Source organism: Chiloscyllium plagiosum, chromosome 3, assembly GCF_004010195.1.
Source record: "Chiloscyllium plagiosum isolate BGI_BamShark_2017 chromosome 3, ASM401019v2, whole genome shotgun sequence".
In the NCBI taxonomy this organism is placed as follows: domain Eukaryota; kingdom Metazoa; phylum Chordata; class Chondrichthyes; order Orectolobiformes; family Hemiscylliidae; genus Chiloscyllium; species Chiloscyllium plagiosum.
Genome location: NC_057712.1, coordinates 119894073 through 119907093, shown reverse-complemented (window position 1 = coordinate 119907093; position 13021 = coordinate 119894073). Strand labels below are relative to the sequence as shown.

General features: G+C 39.5%; 1 protein-coding gene across 1 annotated transcript; it reads right to left on the bottom strand.

Moving 5' to 3' along the window:
- Positions 1 to 584: 584 nt before the first annotated feature.
- Positions 585 to 12384, bottom strand: cdc42ep3 (CDC42 effector protein (Rho GTPase binding) 3). Its single transcript, XM_043687204.1, has 2 exons — positions 11877 to 12384; positions 585 to 2266 (listed from the first exon to the last, which is right to left on the bottom strand). Exon 2 carries the CDS (start codon positions 1949 to 1951, stop codon positions 1172 to 1174), a length of 780 nt encoding a protein of 259 aa, XP_043543139.1. The 5' UTR covers positions 1952 to 2266; positions 11877 to 12384; the 3' UTR covers positions 585 to 1171.
- Positions 12385 to 13021: the final 637 nt, after the last annotated feature.

The following is a 13021-nucleotide window of genomic DNA, read 5'->3' as shown; positions in this document are numbered from 1 at the left end:
TCACATCCATGATAATCATTCCTAATAGGCATAACTCTTACCTCATTTTCTGCTAGTCTTTAATATAGCTCAAAGACAATGTAACTTTAGCTGTTATAATAAAGATTCTTTGTGACTTCTTATGAATTTTATATTACGTTTGGCATTTTCCTATTATACATTTATTTACTGTATATGTGTGTACCATTGATAATAATGTGACCTCCAGCAGCAGTAACTGAACTGGCATTTGGTGTTCTATTCTGTTGTGGACTTTGACAATGAGAGCCTTGTATGAAGTGTAACAGTAAACCAGTTTCTGTTACTCACTATAAACCATGGTATGTTACAAATGCCTGTGACACTTTTGATTGTAGAGTTATATATTTCCAATCACCACTTAATTTTATATTCAATAAATTTGCTGCTAAAAGCTATGCAAGAAATAAAGTACGCAAGAAAAGGACTTTCAGCTTATATTCATAGATGCTCATTTTGATCAGGAGTGAAACCAATGCTTCATGCTGTCACTGGGCAAAGTTACTGAAGGAAATACCATCTTCAAGGGATCATTAAAAATAACTCCTGTGACACCTGACACTGCATGATATTACATAATTAATTCTTTATTCTGTCAGATGTTGCACTTGTTTCAAGCAACATGTGTACATTTTAGCAATGTTTCACAAAAACAATTTCTTTGGAAAGTAAGCAATAGTTGATTAAAAACAGATAGTTGCAAACTACCATTATAGTTGTGAAGAAATTAAATTTTAATAATTGCCTGAATAAAGGATGGGTACCACGGACTCAAAACACACATTTGCACAAAAAAGTGCTCTGCTCTAGTGCCATAACAATGACCTAGCCATTGACAAGTTTCAGCGGGACCCAGCTACAATGCAAACATGAACTGATTGCCCCTCTGGTGAACAAGTGGGCAAATATTGCGGGATGTCTTTTGCCATAAATGCAGCAGTGGAAATTGTATCACAGCCAATCAGCAGTCCTTCATGCTCATCGGTACAAAAGACGACTGCAGATGATGCCGAGTCCATTTCTAAGAAGCAGGTGGCAACATTGACCTTTCATCCTCAAGGGGTCAATAGGCACATATACAGGTTCTTTGGTTCAAGTGTATTGTGAAAGAGGTCCAAGATCTCCGTTGTTGACTTTGTTGAGAATGTGCTTGTTATTTGATTTCCATCTTGTGCTTTTTGTCCATAACGTTAAGTACATCATCTAAAATAGAAGGTCCTAGATCCAGCTGAAGAGAGAGAAGTGATCCGGTGAGATTGTGGAGGGAATCCTCCGATGCATTGTTTGTTTTTGTCATTCCACACTGTGTGGTCCTGTGAGTGGAATCTTCCTCCATGATTTTACACTCTGTAGATTGTCCAAGAAGTTTCTGTGAGTGATTGATGCTGGCTTCACCATTCTGTAATACCATTGGATACTTCTTCACCTCTCTTCCTTCTGTAATAATGTGCCCATTCCCACAATGCTCATCCTTGCCTGGCATGTGTTGCTCTGTGGTTGGGTGGAGTCGAGGGGGTTTGGGAGGGGCTGAGAAATCCTGCTTTGAAACAAAGCTTACGGCAGTTAGTAGAGGAAGATTGAGGGCTTGAGATCCACCAATGCTTGGAAGTGATATGGCATTCTTCAGTACAGGTGAGGGCATCTCAGAGAAAGTAGAATTTGGGGTACTGTTTGCCCTTGAAAATTCACTGTGGCCTACATATTGACTAAGCTTTGCCTGACCTTGATTTCCAGGCAAGAGGTCGTACTTCCCTTGGAGGAATGAAATGTCCCCAAAAACGTCATGTTCCCCTCCATTGCCAATGTGAATGGTGTGGCGGAAGTCTCCAAGAGGAGGACTGATCATGTCAGGGGACAAAATGTCCCTCAACTTAAATTTCTTGCCTTTTTTGTTGTTGGTTGTTTTCAGGTAAATTGGTGTTTTAGCTGGCATCCCTCAGGCGGTGTTAGAAAAATGTCCAGAAACATCCAATTTTTCTCACAGGTACAAATAAAAATCTTCCAAGCAAAAAGATTTCAGGTTCCGTCTCCCCTGCTTCTTTGCAGTGAATTATTATTATTTTGAAGAGAAACCAATCTCATTGCCAACTCGTGAAACCTTTTCAACTTCTAACGGATATTGTTTCTTCCACAGTGAAAGGGAAGGAAAACAAACACAAACTTGGGTAGCTCTATAAAATCTGATGTCGTTATCAGTTATATGACTCAAAACCTGGAACATCTGGCCCCGAGAAACATGCGGTGATCTCTGTAAGGAAATCAAACAGACAATGAGCATGTTTATTGATCAAATTGCAAACTAACTACTGGGTCAAACTTCATCCTATGAGAGAATGGTAGCATAGTCTTGATGCTACGAGATTTGTGATCCAAAGCCCTGGGTTATTTCTTCAGATTGACACATTCAAATCTGGCCATGGAAGCTGGAGGAATTTAAATACAGCAATTGATAGATATAGGAGAACAAACTAATCTCTTTAATCAGCACAAAACTGTAGGGAGAAGACGTTGGCATCGTGTTAATGTCACTGGATTAATAATACAGAATTTTAGGCTAATATTTTGGGACATGGGTTCTAATACCAGAGCAGCAGCTGGTGTAATTTAACTTAAATTTAAACTCAGTAATAATGACCATGAAATCATTATCATAAAAAAACCCATCTAAATTAGTAATCTCCTCCGAGAGAAGAAATCTGTTGTCTTTAAGTTGAGAGAGGGGAATGCTTTACAAGACCTGGGTCTCTTCTAGCACTATTCACTGAAAGAAAAAAAGTGTGTGGATGAAGTAGGCAATAAAGAAGGTAAATTACATGTTGGCCTTCATAGTGAAAATATTGTATGCAGTTTTGGGTCTCCTTTCTGAGGAAGGATGTTCTTGTTATGGAGAGAGCATAGCAAAGGTTTACCAGGTCTGATGTATGAGGAGAGATTGAGGAGGTTAAGATTATAGTCACTGAAAAATGAGGGAGATGTCATAGAAACCTATAAAGTTCTAACAGAACTTGACAGGTTAGATGCAGGAAGGATATTCTCAATGGTGGGGGAGTCCAGAACCAGAGGTCACAGTTTAAGGAGAAGGGGTGAATCTTTTCAGACCATGATGAGGAGAAATTTCTTCCAGAGAGTGGCAAGCCTATGGAATTTACTACCACAGAAAGAAGTTGATGTGTTTTCAAAGAGGAGGTAGACATAACTCTTGTGGCTAAAGGGATCATGGGGTATGGCGGGGGGGGAGGGGGGGAGGTAGGGGGAGTGTGGATTTAAGGGTATTGAGCTCAATGATCAGCCATGATCATAATGAATGGTGGAGCAGGCTTGAGGGATTAAATGGTCTACTCCTGCTCCTATCTTCTATGTTTCTATGTTACCAAACCTGAGCTTCATGTGATTCCAGACTCATGGCAATATGATTGTTTCTAATTGTCCTTTGAAGTGTCCTAGCAAGCCATTCAGTTGTATCAAACAGCTACTAAAAATGGCACTGTGCTTGTACCATACAAACTACAGCTGATCAAGAACATGACTCAAGGGCAATTAAAAATAGACAGTAAATAGTGGCCTTACCCACAATTCTGGTGCTCCATAACAAATAAAATATCAATTTGATAAATGGGAGAGTTTGCTTTAATAAAAGTTTCCTTCTTGCTTACCCATTACCTTAAATATATTATGGTGGTTCAGCATATCTCACAGAATGATACAGTATAAAATGAGGCCTTTCAGCTCAGCATGCCTATGCTGTCTCCTTGAAATTACTACTTCTAGTCCTGATTTCCCCCCTTGGCTGTCAAAGTTTGCCTTTACTATTCTTTCAATTTTATTTTAAACATGACTATTAAACCTGCTTACTCGAATCTTTCCAGAGTGTAAAAACTTTTTTTCCCCATCAAATGTCTGGTTCATCTGTCAATTATTTTCAATTAGTGTCCTTTCATTACTAACCCTCCTTCTGGTGAAAACAGTTTACCTATTTACTTCCTCAAAACTCTCCTGTTACTGTACTTTGAGCACCGGAGTTAAATCTCCTCTTAGCCTTCTCTGCTGTAAGGAGAATATTATTCACTCACTCAGGATTGTGAAAATAAACTCAGTTATTTTTGAGAGTTCAGTTTTAAAAACAGGTTCTCTATTGGGCTATCCTACCAAACATCTGCATGGTGAAGGGGACCATGCATTTGAATGACTCACCACAGTAGAAGGTAGAGATGATTTACAGCACCACACACCTCATTCAGCACAAAATTGTTAACTGTAGACACAGCTGCAACCTTTCCATACAGCTAAAAGCTTCAATAAAAGCTTCAAATTGACTGAAACAACAGCTACAGCAGTTTAACCAACTGGTAACATCTCAGAGCACTTTTTCTTGGTCTGAACTGTTGATGATCACAAATAGGTCAATGATAGTGGCATTACAAATTTCCATGAGTGATGCCTGACACTGGAGAGGGATTGAATAAGAACAGACTTAGTTCCTGTTTGCAATCGTTACCTAGTGGTTAACTTCGGAATGTAAGAGAAATAACATTAGGGAGAATGAGAACTTCCAAAAACTGGGCCTGACACATTCACTGTTGCAGTATTAATTTGAATTACAAGGGAGAATGAGACAATGTTAAATATTGCTCCCTTGCAAAAGTATTCTGATGTTTTCGCTGTGATGGAACAAAACTTAACAAGACACAACTTAATAGAATGGCGACTTCGCTTCCTATTGGGATGGGTGAATACTGAATCAGTGATACATTCAGGGTTGCGTCAGATTTGGACAGGACAGGACGTAGCTGAAGAAACATGAAGGGAAGGACACAATATATCAGATGTATAAAGGAAACAGCAAAGGATCCATAACTTGAGAAAAATGAATGAGAAGCATCGGAGGCACAACGTGTAGGAGAAACTGATAAGAAATAAGTTGAGAAAGTTGAGAGTCAAAGAAAGGGAAAAAAATCAGATGAAACAAAGTATTTATCCCCCTAAGTAATGAAATACTAGGGTTCTAAAGAGATAAATAGTTTACTTTTTTATAGCTGGTTTCATATGCTGATGGCACAAAGTACTTCACACTCAAGGTATTAATTCTGAAATAGACATTGGATGTTATATTCTATTGAAAAACAACGATTTGCACAACTAAGGCTTATGGACAGAAATGCAACAAATAGCCAGTTAAGCTTCTGTGCGGATTATTGCTTCTGTTCTTTTTGCCTGATGCCATGCTCAACCACACCCAAACACAGTCAGTATTGCTCACAAGCTGTCTTGCCCCAGATAGTAAATCCATCAGAAGTAAGTAGTGAAGTACTACTCAAATATACTCTGTTTTGGTGCTTTTAGTGCAGAGCAGCTCTCTTTAACAGTATATCATTTGGGGAATTTATTGGAAGCTTGAGGAGGGGCTATCCATCAGCAGTTAAGCTGAAATACGATCTGCAGAAACAAACACTTTGATCCAACTTGGCTATGCTGACTAGATATCCTAACCTAATCTAGTCCCGTTTGCCAACACTTTGCCCATATCCCTCCAAACCCTTCCTATTCATATTCCCATCTAGATGCCTTTTAAATGTTGCAATTGTACCAGCTTCCACCACTTCCTCTGGCAACTCATTTTGTCCATGTACCACACTCTGCATGAAAAAGTTGCCCACGAGTCCCTTTTATATCTTTCCCCTATCACCCTAAACCTATGCCCTCTAGTTCTGGACTCCCCCACCCCAGGTAAATTGATCTTGTCTATTTATCCTATCCATGCCCACCATGATTTTATAAACCTCTATAAGGTCACCCCTCAGCTTCCAATGCTCCGGGAAAAAAAGCCCCAGCCTATTCAGCCTCTCCCTATAGCTTAAATTCTCCAACCATGGCAACATCCTTGTAAATCTTTTTTGAACCCTTTCAAGTTTCACAACATCCTTCCAATAGGAAGGAGACCAGAATTGCATGCAATATTCCAAACGTGGCCTAACCAACATCCTGTACAGCTGCAACATGACCTCCCAACTCTTATACTCAATACTCTGACCAATAAAGGAAAGCATACAAAATGTCTTCTTCACTATCCTAACTACCTGCGACTCTACTTTCAGGGAGCTATGAAACTGCACTCTAAGGTGTCTTTGTTCATCAACACTCCCCAGGACCTCACTATTAAGTCCTGCTAAGATTTGCTTTTCCAAATGCAGCACCTTGCATTTATCTAAAATTAAACTCCATCTGCCACTCCTCAGCTTATTGGCCCATCTGATCAAGATCCTGTTGTAATCTGAGGTAACCTTCTTCGCTGTCCACTACACCTCTAATTTTTATTTCATCTGCAAACTTACTAACTATACCTCCCATGTTCACATCCAAATTATTAATATAATTGACAAAAAAGTAGTGAAACCCAGCACCAATCCTTGTGGCACTCCACTGGTCACAGGCTTTCAGTCTGAAAAGCAACCCTCTACCACCACCCTCCGTCTTCTACCTTCAAGCCAATTGTGTATCCAAATGGCTAGTTCTTGCTGTATTCCATGAGATCTAACCTTGTTGAACGCCTTACTGAAGTCCATACAGATCATGTCTTTGGCTCTGCCCTCATCAATCCTCTTTGTTACTTCTTCAAAAAAAACTCAACCAAGTTTGCGAGACGTGATTTCCCATGCACAAAATAATGTTGACTATCCCTAATCAGTCCTTGCCTTTCCAAATATGTATAAATCCTGTCCCACTTAATGGTAAGGTCCTGGGGAGTGTTGATGAACAACTTGCCCACTACCAACTTCAGGCTCACCGGTCTATAGTTCCCTGGCTTGTCCTCACCAACTTTCTTAAATAATGGCACCACATTAGCTACCCTCCAGTTTCTGGCACCTCACCTGTGACTATGGATGATACAAACATCTCAGCAAGAGGCCGAGCAATCACTTCTCTAGCTTCCCACAGAGTTCTAGGGTACACCTGATCAGGTTCAGATAAATGTTAAAATGTCCCAAGTAGTACTTCAGGCCTACATTCCTCCTTCATTCAAAATCAAAACAGACAAAACTAAGCATCCATTACATTCAGAGCAAAATCAAGCAATCAAAACAGCTGATCTATGGCAGTCTTTACTTCACACAAGCCTCCATTCCACTCTAATCACTACACTGTCTTATATCCCTATTCTCTTCTCTCTATTACAGATACCAATCCTGTCTTTGAATGCATTGGTAATCTGCTGCAATCACTTCATGAGACATGAAGGAACAGGAGTTATTTTGGTGAATGGGTGAGAGCAGGCACTAATTGATGCTGTGCGTGAAAGACACATCGGTAGGAAGCTTGGATTTAGCCATTCTGGGTCTCTTTGCTGATTGTCATAATTTGAATCAAGCACTAATTAAATGTAATTTTCATTTACATGTGGGGTCCTATAGATGCCCAATAAGCTGGAACATAAATATCAATTTTCTTTAAGTGAAATCCCTAGAGAACTTTCAGAACAAATATTAGCACTCTTGTTAATGATACCTTGACAGTGTCAGAAAGTTTCCAGAAATGTATCAAACGTTCTCATGGAAGCCCCAGCAAAAAGTGAATAGTAAAAGGTATTTCCCTGGAATGACTAGTTTACTCCAATCAACTTGTCATTCTCGGTCAAGTGCCTGCCACTAAAATGTCGTGCAGCTTCATTAATGAGCACTAGTAAGAAATCTTTAGCGGCAATCACAATTTCCAAACCTTTACACTTTGTTTGTGTAAGTTTCACTTCCTAAATCAAAAAAAATGGAATCCTACACTTATAACATGCTAAGCCAATGTCCCTCTTCTCTCACTTTCAATGACATCTTTTAAGATTTATCTCCAGATATCAATATTCTTTTTGCCAGAAATGATCTAAACGTGGTCCAACTAAAGTTCAGTATGAATTTAATATCATCCCTTTGCTTTTATATTCTTGTCTTTTAAATATTAACCCAGCACATTTTTTAAGGTCATTTAGAGTGTAAACACTTACATTGCTACTTTTCGTAACTAATGTACTATATCCCCAAACCACTTGCTCCTCTAATACATACAGTTCCTTTAAAATAAATTGTCTACTTATTCCACCCACTATAGTGAACCAAATCACCAGAGTAAAATATATTTTCCTATTTAGAGAACCCAACTTTAAATCAGTATGCACTTCAATCCTGGCAGTCTTCTGGAAGTATGTGTCTGAGTAGTTGATATTTGCTTTCTTCTCGAGAGGTTGAGTAGTGAGTATGATTGTAATCCTAGGCAGACCACATTGGGCTGTGTTATCTTTTCATAATAATGCACCTGTAGTTTAGGAATAGATAATTGAGTCTTTGGCAGAATTGCATCTGATTTTCCTGTTGCATGTATTGTGCTGAAACCTGGCAATCTTTGAACCATTGAAGCTTACAGCATAGAATGTGATGACCATTTAGAATTAGAATCCCTACAGTGTGGAAACAGGCCCTTTGGCCCAACAAGTCCACACCGACCCTCTGAAGAGTAACACACACTGACCCATTTTCCTACCCCTTACTAATGCATCTAGCCTAAACACCCCTGAACACAATGGGCAATTTAGCACAGCTAATTCACCTAACCTGCACATCTGTGAGATTGTGAGAGGAAACTGGAGCATCTGGGAGGAAACCCATGCAGACACAGGGGGAATGTGTAAACTCCACACAGACAGCCACCTAAGGCTGGAATTGAACCCAGGTATCTGGCACTGTGAGACAGCAGTGCTAACCACTGAGCCACCGTACTACCCTTAACCCAATGTCTATGTAGGCTGCTTGCTACAGTATTCTAAAACTCATCCCATCATCTTGTCTCTTGCTTTGAATGCATGTTCAATCCATTTTATGTTTGTGTGTCTAATTCCCTGAAGCACTGGTTTTCAAATGTTCTTGACTGAAGGATCATTTGTGAGATGGATTAATAATCATGGAAATCACATTTAAATTATAATAGTGATTCTATTAGAATACTAATACAAGAGGTATTATATGTAGAGTATTTTAGTGATACTTCTATAAAAATGGCATTTACAGGATCAGTAAGGGAATCCAGAGTTACAAGAAATGGCAGGAAAGTGGTTATGAGGAGTGTTTTGGATCAGCAATCATCCTGTTGAATGGCTAAGCAGGCCCAAGAGGCCAAATGGCCTATTTCTTATTATCTTTTGTGTGCCTGCTTCTCACTGCAGTAGTTTGCCTATCCTTGTACATTTCCCCCACGTGGCTGCCACCCTCCAGTTCCATAGTCTGTTTGGAGAACTACTGTCTAGATTTTAAACCAAGATTATCCCATTTTTCAGATTTTGTTTGTTCAGATATTGGCCCATTTAAGAGTCTGGACATATGGAGATTATGGTCTAATCTCTGAACACTAAACTGGCATCCCACTAGGTAAGTTTGACAAACAGATATTTACAGCACAGAAGGAGGCTATTCAGCCCATCATATCTGCACCACTCAAAGGTTTGACTACACTAACCCCATTTTCCAACTTTTGCCCCTATTCTTGGATAATATGACAATACAAGTGAATACCTTAATGTTGCTTGAATGTTACAAGAGTTCCTGAATCCATCACCTTTTCAGACAGTGAGTTCCAGATTCCCACCTCCCTAGAGTCCAAAAGACTCTCTCAATTCTCCTTTCAGCTTTCCACCTCTTACCTTAAATGTTTGTCCCTGGTTATTGACCCCTCTACCAATGTTTTTCTTTCCACACTCCTCATAATCTTACTGATATTTTCTAATCAATCTGTTCAGAGATGTTATTACACAACTCTGGAGCAAGTGGGACTTTAACCTGGGCCTCCTGGCTCAGAGGTAAGGACATTTTTATCAGGTCTCTTTCAACTTTTGCTGCACAAAGGAAAATAGCCCCAACCTATTCAATAGCTCACATCTCCTGCACTCTCTCCACTTTGGGAATGGAATGGCAAATTTCTCCATGCATCTGGCCATTTCCCCTGCAAAAGATGAAGTTAGGCTTCCTGTCTTATTATTGAGAGAACATCTTTGTTATGGAAACAACACACCTGTTGCATGTAAAAGCAGTGGAGGAAATGGCCTCATCTGTTGCATGCTACAGAAGTGAAACCGGAGGAAAAAGGAAGAGGAGGAAGAAAAATACCCTTATTTCCACTCTCTGAAGGTGGGCACAAGCAGAGGCTTTCGGACACTAATGAGCCCTGTTTTAACTGGCCCTTTGCATAGTTAGGTTCCCAAAGAAGGATCACAGGAGGAGGTTCTTATGCCTCAATTTCTAACCTCAGTTATCAAGTCATATGAAAAGCTCGGCCCTTGGTGAAGTCAGAGGTATATTGTAAAAGCCAGTAAAACCAGCATCTAAATACAATGAGAGGAAGTGATATTGTTGTGATGCAGTGTACAGTTGAATAGTCATGATGGATAAGCTCAGTGCTAAGAAATATGATATAAAAGAATTTGCAAAACTTTCGGAATTTCTTGTTCATTTTTCTTTTACTGTTATCTGTTTAATCCAAAAACAATCAATCGAGTGAAATTTCAATATAGGGATAGAAGCCAAGAAACAGCTAATTTCCCCATCAAAGCCAATCCTGGCGGTCCCCTAATATCCCAACTGCATTTTCCTTAAACCTGTATCTCTGCCACTGCACCTAACATATTATTAGATATCTGCGAGAGAAGCCTTTCTGGTAAGTATTTTAAATTTACTATTAAACAAGTAAGGGGATTATTTTATAATTTGGAAAGAGCTAGAAACTAATTACTTTGTGAATACATAATCCACGGTGGCACATTCATGGCTGCACCACAATCATGTGTCTGGTAATAATGTGTCAGTCTATCAGTCCATTATCTGTGTGAAAAGCCAAAATACTTCCATTAGTCTCCAGCAGTTTGAGTCAAAAGTGTGATTATTTCCTCTTTGTTGGAATCAGAGGTCATGACGGAGATATTTAAATCAATGAATTTTAGGATACAGTAGATGACAAAGGAGTCTGCTTGGTCTGTCAAATCTAGTAATGGTACTAACTGATGTCCTTTAGATGATGAAGCTCCAGTAATTTATTTTCCAGAGCACAATATTATTCCAAGTCAATTCAATTCTTTAGCAACAAACTCGTCAGAGTTTTTCACATAATGGGTCAGAGACACAAAGCATTTTCATTGACAGAGTTTCCCTGCAACATTTAAAAAAAAATTATTACATTAAAGGTTATACAAGTACGGTTACACAGTTACTTTACTGTTTCTAAATAAGAACAAATGCACATTGATTCTTATCTTTAAGAATCAGCGTTATGCAAATGAAGCTGACCACCAAATTAACTGGCAGTCCATGTAGCCTCTGTGGAGAGAGGAACATATGTCGCCTGACCTAGAGTGTTTTGCACCCACAGTATTTAGTTTCACAGATGCAGCATTCATTTTAGAGGGGTTGCCCAGCATATTCTAGACCAACGCGCTGAAAACGTTAATCTAATTGAGTTACATTTTTTCCGCAGTTACATTTCTGTTCCTGCACATTAGCTAAAACAATATTCAAAACATCAGAAACAAGACTAAATTTTGCCTTAACTTTCAAAAACCTTCTGTTTTTTTTTGCATTTTGCGATATTATCGTATCTATTTAATCCCAACTACCTTAGCGAGGGTAAACTATTGGTTGAGATGCTGACACTTGGTAAAATCCCCGTAATGGGTGGAATCATTTGGTTTTTGAGGCTGCTTTTAGTTGATAGATTAGGAACCTCTTTTATATCCAGCTTTAACTCAAACAGATCTCTAGCTAAGCAGAAAGAAAAGAGCTGTCAATCATAGTCAAGATGGGAAGTGGGAGTGAAATGAAAGAAAGAAAAAGACTTACGGTCTCCCCAGAGCCTTGGCGGAATGATGCTAAATATTTTTCACTATCCTGTCAATTTGTCCTTTAGAGAGAGAAATTCCTCTTTGCTGGGTGCTGAAGTAGTCGAAAATCAAATCCCCAGAGCAAGGTCTGGCAGCGTGAGCTCCCCTGAAGTTAGTGGCGTGCGCAGGATGTGTGTGTCTGCGGAACTGAAGAGTCAATTTCAGTGGCAGCAGGCCAGATGTTGTAGCCACCCTCGGATCCTGACAAGCGGCGTTCACCTGTGTCTGTCTGTCACATTCACGTCAGTTGGGAACAGTCTTTTCCCTGTTGCTATCTGTCCCTCCCTAAGCCAAACAGCTGGGAGGGGAAAGAGGTGGGTTGCCTGTCAAGTGGCCGACAGGAAGGAGGATAACATTTGGGGAGCGCTGCAGATACCACATGAATTCAACTTCTGCAGCGTGAAGGGAGCCCGTTAAATATGTTAAAGTAAAATGAAGCTGGTGCAAGGAACGGTCCTACCCTCTCAAGCTTAAAACAAGACACATCACAAGCTCTGTTATACACTGAGATGGGTGTGTGAGCTGAGGAAGTGGGGAGTACTACTGAAAACTTGGCGTTCTGGATCGAGATGCTGGAGCAGTTAATAATTACCGTCTTTAAACAATAATTCAAAAGCGAACTCAATACTCAAATTGGATCGGTTCAAAAATGTTTGAAACGAAACGTTGTGTGTAATCAGAATGTACTCAGCGCAAATATAATTATACAGTCAAGTCAATTGAAAACAAAGCAATATTTGTCAGTTTAAAATCCAGTCCTGGTTTTCAAAACGATTTGAGATTCCAACTCCCCTCCAGTGTTTACACAGTCAAGAATATATTTGTACAGTGGTAATGTGCCGGGCTAATGTAAATGTAATGGAAACACAGATATATAAATTCATATTAACACAGTCGGAATACCCAGAGTCTAAAAGAAAATGTTTTAAAATTATAACGACCTAAGGAGGGAAGTTGAATATAATTAGCTGAAACTCACTGTGTCCAACCCGAACGGTCTGCTCCCAGAAACTTAGGGTGGTGCTGAGGTTTAGATTGAAGGTATTGTAAAAAGCCTGTAATGCGCATTTAATTTTTTTTTGTATATATTGATTCTGGCAACAT

Excerpts from the sequence above, each read along its gene's own strand:
- cdc42ep3 (XM_043687204.1), bottom strand. The coding sequence starts at position 1,951 with ATGCCAGCTAAAACACCAATTTACCTGAAAACAACCAACAACAAAAAA.